At 39.0% G+C, this 20,334-nt stretch overlaps 1 protein-coding gene across 1 annotated transcript; it reads left to right on the top strand.

The window, feature by feature from the left end:
* The first annotated feature begins 2,867 nt into the window (after nucleotides 1–2,867).
* Nucleotides 2,868–19,048, top strand: LOC128523797 (glypican-6-like). Its single transcript, XM_053495934.1, has 9 exons — nucleotides 2,868–3,209; nucleotides 10,033–10,191; nucleotides 10,990–11,381; nucleotides 12,431–12,596; nucleotides 14,377–14,507; nucleotides 14,642–14,764; nucleotides 16,731–16,864; nucleotides 16,967–17,070; nucleotides 17,199–19,048. The coding sequence occupies exons 1-9, from the start codon at nucleotides 3,065–3,067 to the stop codon at nucleotides 17,387–17,389; spliced, it is 1,545 nt and encodes a 514-aa protein (XP_053351909.1). The 5' UTR covers nucleotides 2,868–3,064; the 3' UTR covers nucleotides 17,390–19,048.
* The last annotated feature ends 1,286 nt before the right edge of the window (nucleotides 19,049–20,334 follow it).

Genomic DNA, 20,334 nt, shown 5'->3' on the forward strand with positions numbered 1-20,334 from the left:
TTGCACACTGTATATCTTACATACAGTCAGTATACACAGGGTAATGTGAGAACTGACCAGAAGTTACTAGTGCAATGTCAAGAACAGAATGCTACGAAATATATTAAAAGAACATAAATAAGGCATTTAAGTTACAACAACTAATAATAATAATAAAAAGACAATAATGAATAACACTAATAAGTAAAATGCAGAGCAGCCTTAATGTGGAAATGTATGTATGACAAAACACATATGCTCCAGTATCTATTATATACACTAACATTATCGTACAGTATATTTTCATAGGATATTGTATATAAGATAACATCGACATGAATGCCAGGACGGAAGGTTTTAGAGCGAAAATTGTGGAGAGCATTAGCACACAGCTTTACGTCAGTCTTCCACCTTTCCACTGTGCATGCAGTTGTGGCTATCCACCTGTTTCATTAGACCAGGTCACCTCTCAACGGTCTAGCTGCTTTTCCCCTTAAGAGAACTTTACTGAACCTTACAGGTTGCTAGGTATTTTTCAGTACTTTACAAGTTCAGTCAATTACAGTATCTTACCTGTCACTCAGTAATTTACAGTAACTTACATTTTAAATGCACATTTTAAATGCACATTGCCGGCATAGCAACTGCCTATAAATACCCTAGCAATAACCTGGAATATTACAGCAGATTTCTATCATTACACTAGTAATCACACAGAATAGCCCAAGAGCATCAAGAAACAACCAGAAATGCTGTGTAGAAACACCATAGCAAACAGGCTGAACATCATAGCTACTATCCAGTGGGTTACACAAAAAGTGGTAAGTTATTGGCGGCACGGTGGTTTAGTGGTTAGCACTGTCGTCTGGCACCTTCAGGGTGCAGGATCGATTATACTACTATTCCATGTAGTTACTGGTGTAATGATAGACGTCTGCTATGATATTCCTGGTGCAATTGTACACTTAACATGTAAGGTACCGTAAATTCAATTACCGCCTCTGGGTCTATGTGTGTGTGCATGTTCTCCCCGTGCTTGGTGGGTTTCCTCCGGGTACTCCGGTTTCCTCCCACAGTTCAAAGACATGCAGATTTGGCCCCAAATTGTAGTTTGTGAATGCATGTGTGAAAACTGAATGTCATACCACGGTCGTGAAATATGGATAAATACAATGTTCACCACTGGCCTCCATTATTAATTATATATTATATATATATTATATATATTATATATAATTATTATATATATATATATATATACAGTGGAACCTCGGATTACGAGTAACGTGGTTTACGAGTGTTTTGCAAGACGAGCAACAATTTTTAATAAATTTTTACTTGAAAAACGAGCATTGTCTTAGTTAACGAGCACCGAGTATCATGTTTCACGCATGCGCTTCTTGTTTTAACAACAAGCGTTACGTCATCACAAGTGAGCCAACGGTTTTCTCTCTCTTGCAGCAGAATTGTAGGTAATCGTCTCTCCTGCTGGGTGAATACACACACGCGCTGTGTGTGTGTGTGTGTGTGTGAGATGTGCGTGTGCGCGCGCACACACACACACACACACACATTAACGGAGAGACCGTTTTTAAAACCGTTTAAAAATTAGCAAGGAACATCGCTAGTCACACTCGCGTGAGTGCATACTAACGGGATCACTACTGTAAAGTAAAACAACAACAACAACAAGAACAACAACAAAAATTAAACAGCTCCTCACCTTTGAAGAGCTGGGTCTTAGAGCCTGCAGTGTTTTTGAGTGCGCGCGCGCGTGTGTGTGTGTGTGTGTTTGTGTCTGTATAAGGCAGAGAGTTTGTGTGTTTGTTTGGCAACCTGAGAGAAGGGGACCGTAAACGCGAGCGAGCCCCTCTTCATCCCCCCCTCCTCCCAGGTTGCCAAATAAACACACAAACTTCTCTCTGTCGCGAATGTTTTCAAAGGTGAGGAGCTGTTTAATTTGTTTTTTGTTGTTGTTGTTTTACTTACAGCAGTGATCCTGTTAGTATGCGCTTACGTGAGTGTGACTAGGAATGTTCCTTGCTAATTTTTAAATGGTTTTAAAAACGGTCTATCCGTTAATGTGTGTGCGCGCGCGCGCGCGCACATTTTACACACATACACTGCATGCACAAACGAAAACCCTTATCTGTCGGGGTTTCATTTTAAATTTTTTTAAGGTAAAGTACAGGTTAATTTGTTTTATTTTTACTTCATATTTTGTATTAATTATATTTATGTATTTATTTTTTTGGGCTGTAGAACGAATAATTTAAGTTTCCATTATTTCTTATGGGAAAATTAAATTTGGTTTACGAGTGTTTTGGAATACGAGCCCACTTCCGGAACGAATTAAGCTCGTAATCCGAGGTTTCACTGTATTTTTTTTTTTTTTTTTTTTTTTATTTTAAATCAATCATGCTCCAGTAACAAAAGAACTGGATGCATGACCTCAAACTTTTTTTTTTTTTTGGACTTAAGTAATATTGAGATGCTAATATTGAGATTCAGTAATACCTCTAAATGTTTGAATAGTGAATTTGGGGTTTTAATTAGCTGTAAGAAATAAACATGAAAACTTTAAATATATCAGTCTGTGTGTAATCAATCTATATAATATATGAGTTTTTATTTTGTTTTTAATTACTGAAATAATGATATGATTTACTGAGGCGCACCTGTGTGTGTGTGTGTGTGTGTGTGTGTTAATGATGTAACACAGGAGGATAATCAAGTGTTTAGATCACAGGATCCTCCTGAGCGCAGTGAGACACCCCGGTCTGTCTCCCGCTCCCGCTGTCTCACTGCCGTGTCCCCGCCCTCACACACACACACACACACACCGAGCCCGCTGCTGCTGCTTCACTCTGGACCTGCGCGCGCGAACAAACACAGCTCGAGACCCGTCGCGCGCGCGTGTCTGTGATTATTATAATACTTCTAATCATTATAATGGTGATGATGATGACGGTGCCCGCTGAACCCGGAAGTGGAGCTGGATGATACTGTTACTATTCTCCGTTATAATAAGAGTTATAAACATTCTCCCCGGTTTCTTTGCTCTCAGTAATAAGGCGGGTGCACGATGGTCCCCGCGCGCGCCGCCGCTGCCCTGCTCCTGTGCGCGCTCTGTGCGCTCGCGTGCGCCGAGGAGAGCGCGAGCGCGGGCTGCAGCGCGGTGAGACGGGTGTACCGGGAGATGGGCTTCAGCTCGGGGAATAACAGCGCGGGTAAGGAGCACGCACACACACACACACACACTCACATCAGAGACTTAAGGATCTCTCTGTTCCTGTGGCACCAACACGTTACACTCAATAAGGAGAGCAGGTCCATCAATCAATAAAGATCTAAAGACTTATAGATATACAAACTTTACAGTTACAGTAATAACAAACTCTCAAGTACAACATCACACACTTGTATCTCTCATCCAGAACTGTGCTGATAGTGTAAAACATTTCTCCCCCTTTTTTTTTTTATAATTTTTTAAGAAATTTAATAAAAAGTAAAAGATTTATTATAAATCACTTTATTTGTTGCTTCAGGTGCTTTGTGTGACTGTCTCGGTGCACAGGGGGGACAGGCAGTTCGTCTCCTTATTTTAAGTCTGTTTAAATAAGAATAATTACTTATTTTAAAATGATGTTGCTATGAACAAGTTCTATTCTGCATTCTGAGAATCATAAGTCCAACAAACACTGTCTGTGTGTTAGGATGGTAACACAACTGGCCGGCCAAATTTCAAGTTGCTAACTTCAGCCGTTTTGGAGAGATGATTTTATTGTTTCATTGTACTATCTCGCTTTAAACAATAATCATTTATAATGCAAATTATGTATATTTCTTTATGAGTATTGATTCTTACATTGTTGTAAGTTTCTAGAAGCATATGACCTGTTAAACTGTTGCTTAAATTGTTTTTTGGTGAAAGTGTTAAAAATAATAATAATAATTAAAAAAAAATCTGTAGTGTCCGTAACCATGGAGCTTTTAATTGTCTTTTGTATGGATTTTAAGATGTAGTCATCCTGGAAAATGCTAAAGTTGTTTAAAGCTTGTTTCTGTGATAAAATATGGCAACATTTTGAAAAATAGGGATGAAATATAGATAAATAGTTAAACCTTAGTGAATAATTCCACAGGAAAGGTGATGATGGTGTGTGTTTAATGGAATGAACATAGTCACAGGAGTTGCTTCTGTATCTATATAGTGAAGTTCTTCGACAGAGTATAATGTGTGTGGACTATGACTGCTACTGTACTGATGTCAGATACACACGCAGTCCCAAAGCACTGACACTGGAGACTCCTTTCACATGTTCTACATAAACATTCACTTACAGAAAACTATATTTAGAACAATTATGCACTTTTTTAATGTTAAAAGCCTGTTTTTAATCCGTTTATTTTTAGGCTTAGATTTCGTGGAACGTACACGGACTTTAACTTGTAGTATTGTGGTACAAAACTACAATATTTAAGTTACCATGTAAACATACTTTATTAAGTCATAATTTTGGACATACAGTATGTAAATGAGCCTAAATGTTAAAGGCCAGCGCAAAACTGTGTTTAAAGTTAACACAGACATTAGAAAAGCATGGCAGACTGTCGAAAATATACTGTCGTATGGAAACGTATCCAAATCAGCATTACTATTTCTAACCCTAACATGACCCGACTGATGAGGTCTCGCCGATAACTGGCGTCTCAAACTTCCTGAAAGTCCAAAAGATTCTGGAATTACAATGTATATATACAGGTATAAATATTTGTTAATGTTACATGTAAAATGATCGTGTAGTGCATTAATTATGTACTGTCCCTAACAATAAGTCAGAGTTTTCCTGTGTCGTCTTTATTTAATAATTTTCTTTCCCTCGTTTCTTGAAACTTAACCAGCGTAACCTAGAAGAAGACTTAAAGCGCTGCCCATGTCACAAACAATCACATCACAGCACAAGGTCTATCTCAACCTCAGATTAATACATTAATTATGATATTTATGTGATTTTCTTAATTGCTTATAAGATTGAAAAGAGATGAAATCGGGTTGTGTTGTTTCTTTTTCTTTCTCAAAGTCAGTATATTTATATTTAGAAGGAAAAAATATACTGCAAATTTTTTTAAATGGAAATAATTTTTTGTATATCTAGTACTTTACATGATCTTTTTTTTAAATGATATATATATATATATGTACAGATATTTAATTTCTTAAATTGTAAATCATTGTAAATATGATATGTAGACATGTAAAGTATTAAAAGTACAAAAAATGATTTCCATTTAGAAAGATTTGCAGTAGATGTTATTATATATATCATGTCAGAAGTGGGATTTGAACCCACACCCCCATTTGGAGACCAGTATCTATCTTTTAATGAGTTAAGGTCTGAACTTTGACTCTGGCACCTTAGACCAGTCAGCCATCCTGACACCCATGGAAGACTGACCCTGTAATCCCTCTCTCTCTTTATATATATATTATATATTTTATTAATCTTTAAGCCATAGAATAGAGCTTTGCTAAACTGCAGCCAGCATCCAGCACACCGGTGCATCAATTTCCAAACCGGTTTAGCAAGAGGTGAGAACCTTGCCTGAAGGTGCCATCTCAGCATCTCAGGACTTCTTGGTCATTGGAATGTGTGTATTTATGGTGGCTTTTACCCGCCTTGATTCCATCACCTTGGAGGAATTCAGTTATATCAGCATCCATTTAATACGACCTTCCATATCATCCATATCATGAATGGTGGCTGTTGGCAGAGGCATGTGTGCTGCTGGAAACCCGTGACGCTGCAGTCAGATCGGGTGACATGGCAGCTCTCTGGACAACAGGGCCAACCAGCATCTGGTCCCCGACACCAGAGATACACAGACTATATGGCAGGGCGTCCAGGTCATAAGGTGCGAGGGCTGAGGCACAGGCTGTGCATGCTGTATCATCATATCAGTGACTCCCATCCAATAACCCTGACACCAGTCATTTACAGACAGAGGCATAAAGTTATGAATTCCCTTCTGGAGTTCCCAGAGCCACGAGTGCTGCTTTTGCATCATGTCCTGGGTGATCAAGTCCTATATCCATTACTGTGTTCACCTCTTTGACCTTTAGCATTGATTATGTATAGCCGGCTGTTTCTTTTGTCCCATTTGTGGAAGTTCTGGGCCATGTCACAGCAGATTGATGTTATTTCCTTATACGACTGGCTTATTTATTGCACAATTTTTGTTAAACCTACCTGCAATATCATAGTGCATATTTTATATATTTTTATATCCGTTAAGGGAACTGAACACCTCAGTCAGTTAGTGGATCTTAACCTGGAGACCTCAGTCAGTTAGCGAGACTCGGCGTGAGCATCTCATGGGCTCAAAAGGTTATGGCTCTGGGTTACTAATCAGAAGGTTGGAGGTTTTGTTTAACTTTTTAGCAAGGCCCTTAACCCCATCTGCTCCAGGGGGTGCTGTATCCAGGCTGACATTGAGCTCTGACCCCAGCCTCCTAACTGGGATATGTAGAAAAAAACATTTAATTATGCACACAATAATCATAATAATAATTAAACATAATAATAAGTACGGATAATTCAGTCTAATCTTAGGATAAATGATTCAAACAACGGTGTCCCACAGGGCAGTACTCTAAGTCTAGTGCTGTTCACATGGGTCACCCTGGTGCACAACTACACCACAACGTACAGCTTGGATCACATTAAGTACACTCAAGGGTGAGCCAGTCGCAGAACTGGTTTGGACAAAATGTGCTCCTAGTGGGCTGTAAGGGTACTGCAGGTGGGCAGCACGAAAAGATTTTAACAAAAAAATAAAATGTTTTTAATTTTCAAATGTTGAATTTAGGTTTACAATTTTCATAACAACAATTTTCCACCTCATGTATTAAATGCACTCTGATTGGTTAAAGTTGTGCTGAAATGTATAGATCACATAACCATTACAAGTCTGTAGGATGTATCTATGCTATTAACTCCAAAACATGCTTCATCTTCATCCGGGTCTCCAGCGTGTGTAAATTCAAACAAAAAACATGAGATAAAAACTTTCTCTTCTGTCTGTTCCAATTCTAATTGTATTGGCTGGATGTTAAACTAACCAATTAGAATCTCCGCTAATGTGACCTCATATATGAAAGGCATCTCTCCCAGCTTGTTGCTTAGTGTTGCTGTTCCCTGGAGGGGACACTCATCCACATAGACACTGAAACAGCACACACACACACACACACACACACACACACACACACACACACACACACACACACACACACACTCTGGGGGGGGGCCTAAAACCTGTACTCACATGTGAAAGAGGATATTAATGTGTAGGACCTTTAAACTCTATACTTGGAATATCAGATGAGGTTCATTCGTGTCATGTAACGACAGAGCCGACTCTTAGCTAACGGGAATCACTAAGTTTAATTCCCTGAAAGTTTAAATCTCATCTGCATTTAAATGGCCACGGTGGCTGAAAACTGTTTCAGAGTATGAACACGTTTAAAAAAAAAAAAAATTAAACAGCTATGCCAAAAAACAAGGCATTTTGACTGAAACGTATCATCATCTAACCAAAAAAGCGAACAAAAATAAAACTCTTTTTTAAATTTACAATCTCCTTGATCTTCAGATCTGTACATTTACTTAATGCATTCAAGGTTTTGCCACAACAAATTACACACTGGATTCCCCAAATTATTACCAAGCGAGAATCATAATGCTTACACACGTAGAGATAGCATGTTTTATTTAAATGGGAATAAAAATCTTTGGGATGGTTCTGGAAACAGATTCAGTCACCAACCAGCACCATTCTGTTAAAAACAAAACCAAAACCTCAAGTATTCTCTGTTAACCAGGCTCGATGTAGACAGAGGGGAAACATTTTATAATGATAATTTCACCATATTAAACCCCGGATATCCCATGTTTAAAGCTTTCACCATATCATGACCAGTCTATTATTTACCGCGCAGGGAGACGGTGCGGCGTTGCCACCTCTCACCCTCAGGGTCTGTGCATGGAGAACATTCCATCAGAGGGATCAGCTAGGACAAACTGCCCCTAGGTGTGTGTGTGTGTGTGTGTGAGTGTGTGTGCCCTGCGATGGCCTGGCGTCTCATCTGGGGTGTATCCCTGCCTCATGCCCAGTGTTCCCGGGACAGGCTCCAGGTCCACCGCGACCCTGACAGGAGGATAAAGCGGTTACTGAACATGAGTCAGCTCGATATGCTTAGAAATTACTGTCTTGAGAACAGCCAAATTTAGCGTATGGACGCCCGTTACAACAACATCCAACAACAAACCATGCTGCTAATTATTGGGAGGTCAGGCTCCGAAGCATCTTTGGCAGACATGAGTGGACTTAAATTAGCTTTAGATTTAGTACACTGTCTTTAGCTCCATGTAATATTTAAAGCTAGCACCTCGAGTGATGTTTCCACATAGCCACAACAAGATCATCATGGATCAGCTGAACAGCCTACAACGTATATATAGCTGGGGTAAAAATAACCCTGTTTGGGTCCTTTTGGAATCTCAAAGTCCCCATCATGGGTTGTTTTACCCCACTGAGGTTGGGTTAGGATTTTGACCAACATGCTGGGTAGATTTTGTTTATTTTGAACTGGACTTGTGGGTATAAAAGTGACTATGGTGCTGCACTGTAGACTCCAGTGCTATATGATAACCTGAGACATGGTACACGGAGAGGAGAGAGAAGTAATCCCAGCTGAAACTAGCTAGAATTAATATTAATACAAGCTTAAACAGTTACAAACAAACAAACATGTTACGCATATGGTTCACATAATGTCAGTTTAAAACTAACAGTATAACTACAGTTCAATACCGGAATATAATTTTGAATGGCGCAACAGAAAACTCTTTGCCCAACTCTTGGGAGATTGCGAGTGTGAAATTCAGACAATGCCACAGAATGTAAACCACACAAAATATTTCTGGTACGCCAAAAATATTTCCCAGTATGCACCAGAGCTACTGTATCCTTAGGATGAAATGCAAGCTCATCGTCTTTTTCAACTTACGTGGCATTCTGCATCGAGAATTATCCATAATGAATTCTGCTTCCAGGTTTTAAGGCTTCTGAGAGAGGACGTACGGCGAATCGGTCGGACCTGTCATGCGCAAATCTCAAAACTTTTTGAATCTCACTTGTAATAAATAATAGTTTATGTGCCACAAAATTTGCAGCCACTCTCACTCACTCACCATCTATACCGCTTTATCCTGTATTCAGGGTCGCAGGGGGCCTGGAGCCTATCCCAGGAGACTTAGGGCACGAGGTGGGGTTCACCCTGGACAGGGTGCCAATTTATCACAGGGTACACACACACACTACGGGCAATTTGGGAACACCAATTAGGCTAATCTTTCAATTTGGGAGGAAACCGGGGTACCCGAATGAAACCCACCAAGCACGGGGAGAGCATGCAAACTCTGTGCACTCAGAGACGGGAATCAAACCCGGACCCTGGAGGTGCAAGGCGACAGTGCTAACCACTACACCACCATGCCGCCTTATATTTATATATATATATTTATTTATTTATACTTAAATTGAAACTTAACCAACATATAATTGATGCTAAATGTGTACTCAAATAACCACAAACACAACTGCAGGCTGTTTTATTCATATGTGCCAAAACTGCGGTAGCTGGATTTATAGATTGAAAAATCTAGTATAACGGAAACCAGTTTGGGAAAATATTTTGGCATTTGTGCTTTTAATCAGTCTTGTGCCTCAAAGATCACAGAAAAAAATACTTTCAATCAATTTGCAATACTTTAAATAACAAAACTTATAAAAATGGAGTTATCTCATTTTGCGGAAAAACTGTTCACATACAGTCTCAGAATATCACAGTTTATGTTGTCATCATTCTCTATATTAATTGCCCACAGTTTTTACTAAGGTTCCTCTTTAATTCTACTTTAATCAGCTCCATCGATGTTCTGCTGTTTCTAATGGATGTTAGACTTTATCGTTTCCCTTTGATTCCAGGTGACAACCTGCAAGTGTGCACTCAGAACTCGACATGCTGTAATTCTGAAATGGAGGAGAATTTCATTGAGAGGAGTAAACACGAGTTTGGCAAGTTTGTGGATGAGGCGACTGAAGACCTGAGGAACACGTTTGAGTCCAGATATAAAAGGTTTGATGGTACGTCCGCACTCTTTATATTTTGCTCAAGCTAAAATATATATATATATATTCCATTGTGAAGATCTTGGATTTCTCACATAAATTATTTCATGAGCTGTTCTTTCAAATTAGTTAGCTCTTAGCTCTCGAATCATTGTTCACTTGTTCCCTACCCTGTTCACAATTCCCTTTAAACAAAGTAGTTTTGGTCACTACAGTCTGCATTCCTACTGTAACCTTGCTGAACACCCTGTGCAGTCCACTTCTTCGCAAGAAACCACTAGCTGATTGGAACACAGCCCCGGTGTCTCTTGGTCTATCAGATGCTGAAGTGCACAAGGTGGAGCTGTGATTATGGAAAGCCAAATGGGTCACATGGAAACAAAATAAATACATGCATCCCAGACAACTGTTTTACTAATATAGCTCAGAAATATATACAATTTATAGTCTCAGTGTGATTTATTAAATAATATGTATATTAATAAAGTAAGTATTTAAAAAAAATTAACAGGGATGATATAAGACACACTAACTGAGGTTTGATATTATTATTTTACTTATTTTACAATTTTCTGTCGTGGAGAAATTTAACAGACTTGAGTATAATCTTATATATAAAAGATTAATGATGACGTCTGGAACTTTGGACCAGAATCTTGGGACTGTGAACACTACAATAGATAAAATTTAATTAGTGTTAAACTGTAACATGGTCATCATCTCAAATTGTTTAAACACGATGCAAATTGTAGTCGTACACACTCCAACAGGATCTAAAAGTTCTAACTCCTTGTCACCTTTTCCTCTGGGTAGATTTCTTTCTGGAGCTCCTGGAGAATACCGAGCGATCGCTGAACGAGATGTTTGTTCGTACTTACGGAGATCTTTACACCCAAAACGCTGACGTTTTTCAAAGACTGTTTTCTGAACTGAAACTCTACTACATTGGTGGAAACGTGAACCTGGACGAGACGATGGACGATTTCTGGACCCGTCTGATGGAGCGCATGTTCCAGCTGCTGAATTCACAGTACAACATCAATGATGATTACATGGAGTGCGTGAACAAGCACATGGATGACCTGAAGCCCTTCGGCGATGTCCCCAAAAAGGTCAAGGCTCAAGTCTCGAGGTCGTTTGTCATCGCTCGAACCTTCGTCCAGGGACTCGAGTTTGGACAGGGAGTAGCTACCAATGCATCCAAGGTTAGCTCAGTTTGCTCTTGCGTGTTTTGATATCATTTGTTTAAGATAACGGTAAGTAGCTAGCTTTGTTGTGGGGGAATATATATTTTTTTATAAAACTGTTGTCTGACACCAGTGATGATGTAAAGTGATTTTGATTAGTGTTGACATATAACTACTGGTTTAGCTATTCACATCACTTTTGTCATCTTTATTATTATCGCATGTGGGAAGTGCAGTATAATTAACATGATCGAATGGCTTGATGCTAAAAAACAAGCAAACAAATGGTCGGGTATATGGTCATGCTGTTTATGACCAGGTCTGACCAGTTTAAACCAGTTTGACCCATGATTAACCTTAATGTGTGTCTTTAGAAGAATAGACGTCTAGCTGCATGCTATAAATGGGCTATTATCTACAGATTCCCATACTGTGGATACGAATTAATGTAGCGAGGAATGAAACTACAAGCTACTCATGATTTCAGTAACACTTTCAGCAAGAACACACGTCTGATAACATTATGTCGTTTTAAGCAACACGCTGTGGCTCGCTAACTGTCGGACGGCTGTTCCGCATGTCGTGGTTAGTTAGTTAGTTCCGCAAGGCGTGGACGGATATGAGTGGCACCAAATATAGAAACAAATCATAGTCTCCTGATAATAAATGGTGTTTGTGGAACTGTTGTATAAATGCAATATCACACTCAAGCATCACAGCCATGCTGATATTCGGCATAACAATGAATAATATGAGTAATATGAATAATAACACTTCTAAGCATGGATTGTTATGTTGTACTGGATGAGTTATGCTGATTAAAAATGCTTTTATTGTTCACTGCTTTGTTTCATGAATCAATAGAAAATACACAAATCCTAAACGTGTTATGTGTTTAAAATGAGTGAAAACATATGTGTGTGTGTGTGTGTGTGTGTGTGAGCTGCATCTAAAAATCTTATTAAACTGTTGAACTTACAGTCAGCGCTCTAACTCAGATGTACGCTGGGCCGATGTGGAGCGGCGTTAAAACCGGTGATTTCTGTGTCATTTTCTGTCTCTCTCAGGTTAGCATGAGCCCGGAGTGCGTTAGCAACGTCACTGAAATGCTTTACTGCCCGTACTGCCAGGGCGTGACGCAGACCAAGCCGTGTAAAGATTACTGCCTTCACGTCCTGAAGCTCTGTTTATGGAGCCAGCTCGGGATCAGTGACGACTGGACGCGATACATCGGTAAGAATCCGCGGGTTTGCCTGACATCACCGTACGTCACAGCAGCACAGCTAGCCTGCCTAGCCTCCTGACTGCTAGCTGAATGAAAACAACAGTACAAATGTCTCACCATCAGCAGGACACCGAGGACATTGTCCCAAACCGCACGCCCTGCCCACTATATAGGCCACGGGCTGAAACGGGGCCTAAATGGGTTTATAATGAGTGTTTATGTGACCTCGGTGGTTTGGTTTTATTTTATTTTGGAGGTTAAATAAATGTGAATAAGTGGACAGGGGAGCAGCTGTAGGCTGAGGATAATGGCTTACAGCTGTGCTGCCCTTAACCACACACACACACACACACACACACACACACACACACACACACACACACACACACACACACACATTCCATGCAAAACCAGCCAGAACAATGCATAAAATAATGCAGATACAAGACTAGAGCTTCAGTTAATGTTGAGAATTGTGGAACAGACCTGATGTCTGTGACCTCCTGGGCTTTTCACACACAACCGTCTGTAGACTTTAGACAGAGTGGTGAGTGGACAGTGGTGGACTGATGTCAACTGACAGGCTAACTTATAAATAATCACTCTTTCTAACGGTGTTGAGCGGAAAAGCATCTCGCAGCCAACCTGGAAGAGACAACGTGTGATTAGCGTAGGCGTGTCCGCTGTCAGCTGACTGCGCTCTTTTATGTACAGCGCTAGTCTCACACGTACAGTATATCCCTGTCTAACAACGGACTAGCCAAGCAGGTTCCCGTGATTATTAGAGTATATTTTTATCAATAATCTAATTTGCATTCTGAGAAATGATCAAATCAAATATGTTCAATTAGAAAGAATAACCGTTACAGGTTAGCTGTTGATATTTTAGCCCACAGGACCAATCTGTCCACATGAGTACCGGATGGTTTTGTGGTGTTCACGTAATCCCCAAAAATGTGCAAAATGCATGTTTCCAGGAAGAGAAGGATTTCCTCAAACATTTTTGTGGCTTTACAGGCAGTTTGGACAGATTTGATGTTACCAAAATAAATTGGGAACCAAAGAACAAGAGCGAGGAAAGTGTCCTTCTGTCCAGGACAAAAACCACCGAGATTCGCCCTCGTTCACCTCGAAATTGCAAAAGTTCATTCCAGTAATAAGAATATATACATATATATATATATATATATATATATATATATATATATATATATAATCGAGGAGTAGATGTGAAGTGAAAGAGAAGGTTTGCTTATTATAAATAATAATAATAATAAAAACAAACTTAAATATCTGTTATTATTTTTTTTCTTATATGGAATGATTTTTTTTGTCTCTTCTTTGTCAGGAAGCGATGACCAAAACAAAGAGAAATAAAAAAAAAGGAATATATATATATATATATATACAGTAGAGAGAGAGAATTAATTATGCTACATGTATTATTATTATTATTATTATTATTATTATTAATAATAAATTTGCTAGGTGTGTTTCAGGAGTCAGGGTAGATGAATCAAAGTGCTATATCTTACTGAAAATGTATTTTTAAATGATCTATTGTCTATTTTTAGAATAATCTGCTAATGTTTTAATAATAATTTTTTTCTAAAAATATATTTTTATAATATGATTAGCGAAACTGCTAAAATATATTTTATTCACAACTACCACCTCTCAATTTTTTTTCTGTTTCATTGTTTGAGCAATTTAAAAACACTAGCACATGAATCTTCGATCTGTTTCTTTTTCCTTTTTTTAATTTATGAAATCTCTTTTTCGTTCCAGATGCGATGCTGCTGCTGATCGAGAGACTCGAAGGACCGTTTAACATCGAGTCCGTCATGGAACCGATTGACGTCAAGATTTCAGACGCCATCATGACCATGCAAGAGAAAACCATGGAGCTGTCGGAGGAAGTATGTCCTATTTAATATGTTAATATAAATGTTATAAACAAGCTGCAATGTCGTAAAAAAAAAAAAAACCTGCGCGACTCCGGAATGCAACGTCCTGTTTTACTTTCTTTTACTGTTTTTCTGTGTAATTGCAGGTTTTTCTTGGTTGTGGTAAACCAGAGCTTTTGGAAAAAAGCAGAGTTTCCCGCGATGTCTCGGGCAAATTTGCTGACGAATTTATAACAACTGAGTCTTCTGGCACAAACCTTCAAAAGCTGGTAAATACAAGACACATGAACATTAACATGATTAACGCAGCTAGTTACAGAGCTAATAAGAATTAAACTGAAACAAATTAAATATGCTCTTTACAATTTAGAGCTAATGGTAGATAAAATGTTTATATGCTACACACAGATGTGAAGGGTAACTAAGGACATAATGAACTCATCTGTACTTTATTTGAATCATTCAACAAATATTAGTATTTTTTACTTCGCCACATTTCTGCGTGGCGTTGCATTAAGTAACCGCAGCAGTGTGTAGTGTTTAAAGTGGGAATATCACCACCTGCTGATTATTATCACAACTGTGTGATTTGTCTTCCCTCTGGGAAACATCGAACAATGTAGCAGGTGTTTGAAATCAGAAGTACTGATGGTTGTAGGCAGCGATAAAAACAGCAGTCAGGGAGAGAGAGAGAGAGAGAGAGACTATAAAAAGGCTATTATCAGCTAAAACAAGCTCCTTTTGTAGTCAATTTGAAGGAGCCCCCTTTGCTTTTACTTCAGTAATATTTTGCCTGTGATATCTCTACTGTTACTCAAGTACAGGGTTTACGTCTTACAGATAACACTAGAGAAGTTACATGGACGAATGAATGCGAGTTTAATGAAAAATGCGAGTCATTTTGGGGGAATTTCGATGATCCATATGTCCAGGCGTAGACTCAGTTGCTTAAGTGATTTCCTGTAGCTGGAAAGTGTGTGTGTGTGTGTGTGTGTGTGTGTGTGTGTGGGAGAGACAGAAAGACGGTGGTAAACCACTTCCACAGACAGAGTGTTCTTACCCACACTGCACATTTGCCTCCGTCTTTAAGCAGCAGTCGGATTTATATTTAGCTCCGTGTAATGTTTCAGTGTTTCTAACACTCCGTGGATGATTTATGCGCGAGTTTAACCGAACTCGACACGCCGCACACCTCATTAGTCGCCTCACCGCTACCTCTCAAGCATCTATTTTCTTACTTCAAATTGACCCATAAAAACGTAATTGTAATGTCGTGTTAAATGTTAAAGTGCTTAACTCATAATCCTGGCTCTAAGCATAATCCTTTAAACCATGAACATAAACCTGGTAGTAACCCTAATACTAATCAAGATGCCCAATCTTCAACCTGATCCCAGGTATAATCCCTGAACCTGATACTTTCATCAACTGCTAAAACATTACGTCCTAAACTTCAATCCTAACTCTGGGATTATCTTAAAACAATAAAAAAATAAATAAATAAACAGATTAAAAACAGCCTGGAGTAATTTAGTTCTTAATCGCAATCCGAGTCAGGAGAAAAGAAAACAATGTTTTAATGTTTATATACAAATATTATTTTAGCAACCCTTTGTCCTTTCTTGCATTTTTATTCAAACTAAAAAAACAACACACAGAACAGATTGCTGGACGCCCTACATCTCTCTATGTGACCAAGTCTGGTTTTTTTAAGTACTTTTACTTATTTATTCTGGGCGAAACCATACTGTTGTGTAATTACAGTTTTCGGCAAATTCCACAATAACTATCTCTTAGCGAGCCGGGCTGCGCCAACACAAACAACGACGTCTGTATTTCTGCGTACTTTTGTGGACATGACCAGTTATTTCACATGATGCAAAAACCCAAACGGTCAGGAAAATATTTAACCTTTAAAGAAACATGTAGGGAAACTTTATTGTCATGCAAATGCTCACCGACCCCAAACACTGTGGCTGTGATCCAGTCCTGAGTCTAGTGCACGTCTACCGGGTTCCATCCTCACATGGATCTGTATTAAATGTGATTTGATTGGTCAACTGTTTCCTTTAAACCCGTGTCACTGTGTGATTCTGCTTTACCGTCTGCGCTATGAAGAAATCAGCCTCGTCCCACTTCTTCATTCCGTCTCTTTTTATGTCCAAACCACTCGAGACAGATGAACTGCATTTATTCCAGTTTAAAATCTTTTGTTGTTGTTGTTGTTTGCTGCAGGTGGCAGACGTTAAGGGGAAGCTGTCCCAGTTTAGGTCGTTCTGGTCGTCGCTGCCCGGGTTTGTGTGTCAGGATGAAAACGTCGCAGCGCGGGTCGAAGACACGGACTGTTGGGACGTAGAGAAACAAAGCTGGTGCGCTAATAACGTGATCCCACAAAGCAGTGAAGGTCATTTTTTACTTCACACTTTTCATACACTTTGCTTTGTGTTTTTTTTTTTTTTTTTTTTAACCAGGAACATCACGGATGTGTTTGATGAAGAGTTAATAGACTTCCAGACGATGATCAACACGCTAAAGCGTGCTTATAACGGCTACCAGTCACACTACGACGACTCCAGTAAGACACTTCACGTCACATGCTTTAGTGAATATTCTCTTTTATTTTCTGTATTTTCGTCTTTCCTTCTTTTTGTGATCACTCTCTGTCTCTCTCTCTCCCTCTGTCCCTCTGTCTCTCTCTCTTAGGTGATGAAATAAGTGGATCAGGAAGTGGGAGTGGCTGCATGGACTCATGTCTTCCTCCGCCTTCCACTCTCCCGCCAGAAATACCGGACGTAGATTGGTCCTCTGCCTCATGCCAGCACACATGCAACATCTTTCTTCTTCTTCTTTTGTTGGTTCTATCCGTCCTCAAAACTCTCAATCAGCAGAGATAATACGTGCTTTACTCCAGCCTTTGTTTTTGCTTAATCTGGGTTTAGGACTCCAGGATGAAGGAACTAAAAACCAAATTAATGAATGTTCACATTGTTTATTTCCTTTAAAAGGTTCTTGGAGTGTTAAAAGAGTGTTGCCGTCATTCTTTTTTACTTTTTAAAAATTTCATAACCACTATGTTCTTGCCTGCTTCCCTTATGTCTTATATTATTTTCTTTTGGTTAAAGGTACTTTGAGTTAAATATAATCTGCGTAACAGAGGAAATACGTAAATTGGAATAAAATTTTCTCTATTTCCCAGATTAATCCATATTTTCTCATTTACCCCTTCCTTGCTTCACCAGATATCTGTACAATAGTTAAGGCATAAGAATGCAAAAACTGTATTTTGTCTTCTCCGCATTTTGGAAGGGTCCATCCTGGAACTGAAAAAAGACTTGGATTAAGAGCACAGATTTACAGATACTGTATACATAAAAAAAGGTGAAGCATGGTGGCGGGAGCATCATATCACAAAGATATTATTTCTCATCAAGGACTGATGAACACTTCAGGATAGAGGACAAGATGTATGGAGCTAATTGCAGGGCGTCCTCGAAGAGAACATGTAAAGCATTTAGACGGGGCGGAGCTTCACCTTCTAACAGGACAAGTGTATTAGCAAAGCTTGACAGTAGTGTCTCTAAACCAAGAATCGTCACATGGAGAGACGGACGTGATGAATCAGGAGAAGGCGAGAAGATCACCACTGTGTCATGATGCCTGTTTTATTAGCCCTAAAAGAAATATTTTTCGCCTTTTTAAAGCAAAGTCTACTTCAGTTCCAGATTGTAACGGGACTGAAGGTGGCGTTATGGAGTTGAACTACACCTCTGTGCTGATCAGTGCACATTTAACTCCATTCAGTTTCTCTGAGGACCTAAACATCAATACACAGTCCTATTTTCGTTTCTTTCTTTATTTTTAATCGAGGGCAGATGATTAATTAAGCAGTGTTTCGAACATAATGTAAAACACGCAGAATGTACATGAAGCACTTTGCTCGGGTTGTGTGAGGAAATCAATTGTGTTTTTAAAATCACCTTACGATTATAATTGCTGTAAAATTGCACAATTAAAACCTTTACTCACTCATCCATAGACCTAAAAATTCTTTTTTATCAGGATATACACTTAGTGACCATTTAATAGGAACACCTGTACCTCTGCTCCGTCATCCGGTTATCCAGACATCGAACGCGCTGACGTCTGAGCGATCTTCAGCTCTCTGGTCGCCTCGGATTCGTCTGCTCGGCCGGCAGGATGGAACGTTCCATGTCCTCCTGCTGTTGTAGTGTTTGCTCGAGGTCAGCCTGTTCTGAGGTGCCTTTCTGCTCACCACGGTGGTAAAGCGTGCTTATCTGATTGCACTGTCGCCTCACCAACAAGCAGGTGTATGAGTGTTCCTATTTATGTAGACGGTGTGATTTGGAATCCTTTTTCTCAAATCTGAGCGACTTAGCAATGCTAATACATATTGTGTGTCTATAGTCAAACCCGTTCGCATATCAAGGTTCACTTACATGCAGAAATAAACAGAAAAGTCATTGACTGAACATTTATGAAGTCTTGTTTCTTTAGATAAGTGTTTGATGTGAATAAATTAACTCTAAAAAACATTTAGCACTCTTGTGGCTCATTTGTCTGAACATTTGTGTGGATTTGGAGAATTTTGAGTAAATCCTTTAAAATAAAAGTATAAACACTGCCTCCTTATCCCTCTTTATGTTTGCTTTAGATTATGGCACACAGTGTGGAGTTCATGTGTGAACATATATAGAAGGCATATTTTTATTTATTTATTTGTTTGTTTATTTAACAGGGACAGTGCATGGCCTCCAGCCTTACCAGAATTAGCTACAAGCTAAATTTCATCTGTAGTCCCCGGACAGAAAGAAGTAACATACAGTTAATCCAACAAACACATATAAATATGCCATAAAAGCATCATCACACAAGTAGCCTTTCAAACAACAACAACAAAGTTTCACACTCTTTAGAACACATTAAAACTCTATATTAATAAAATTCCATATTAATAGATGCAACAATGCAATGTTAGAACATGACAATAAAGAATTTTTGAAATTTATGATTGATAAGTACATGATTGAGTAGATTTAAGCCATAATTTTATCTTATATTTAAAACCAGTAAATGAACTGATGTATGTGATCCCGTTTGGTATGGAGTTCCAGTAATTGGAGGCTCTGATAGAGAAGGCTGATCTGCCAAACTCAGTACGTCTGTGCTGTACGGCTCAGTGACCTCTACTGGTCACCCTGGTTGTTCTTCTACTGTCGGAGAGTAATGATATGAACTCCTCCAATGAAGGTGCAGCCAGATTATTAATTATTCTGTACACTAAGCAAACATTGGCGAAGTACATAAAAATGTGTCTAAATTTTCTTAAATTAAATTTAACAATATTGCAAACCTGCTTTATATGTTTCTTAAAAGACAACTGTGAATCAAGAGTAACTCCCAGATATTTAAAATGTGACACAGTCGGGATTTTTTTTCCCATTTACAGTGACATCTGGCTGATTTCCATTTTTCCTTATATAAAAATACATACAGGCAGTTTTACTGATGTTAAGTGTCAAGCAAGACTCAGAAAGCCAGGTGGCAATTTTTGCCATTGCTGCTGTTAATTTGGTTGCCACTTCATATCCGTCTTTTCCATGTGCCAAGATGACCGTGTCATCTGCATACATTTGGATGTCAACTTCAGGACATGCTAGCGGTAGGTCGTTAACATACAGACTAAATAACAAAGGGCCTAAGACTGAGCCTTGCGGGATGCCAACAGAACAGTTACTAAATGATGACATTTTATTCCCAACTCTGGTGCATTGTCTTCTCATAGTGAGATAGGACTCCATCCATTTCATTGCATCATCAG

The sequence above is a fragment of the Clarias gariepinus genome, chromosome 5, assembly GCF_024256425.1.
Source record: "Clarias gariepinus isolate MV-2021 ecotype Netherlands chromosome 5, CGAR_prim_01v2, whole genome shotgun sequence".
NCBI lineage: Eukaryota > Metazoa > Chordata > Actinopteri > Siluriformes > Clariidae > Clarias > Clarias gariepinus.

Excerpts from the sequence above, each read along its gene's own strand:
- LOC128523797 (XM_053495934.1), top strand. The coding sequence starts at position 3,065 with ATGGTCCCCGCGCGCGCCGCCGCTGCCCTGCTCCTGTGCGCGCTCTGT. Across the intron at positions 11,382-12,430 it reads TAGCTACCAATGCATCCAAG|GTTAGCATGAGCCCGGAGTG; the intron begins GTTAGCTCAGTT and ends TGTCTCTCTCAG. Across the intron at positions 14,765-16,730 it reads GCACAAACCTTCAAAAGCTG|GTGGCAGACGTTAAGGGGAA; the intron begins GTAAATACAAGA and ends TGTTTGCTGCAG.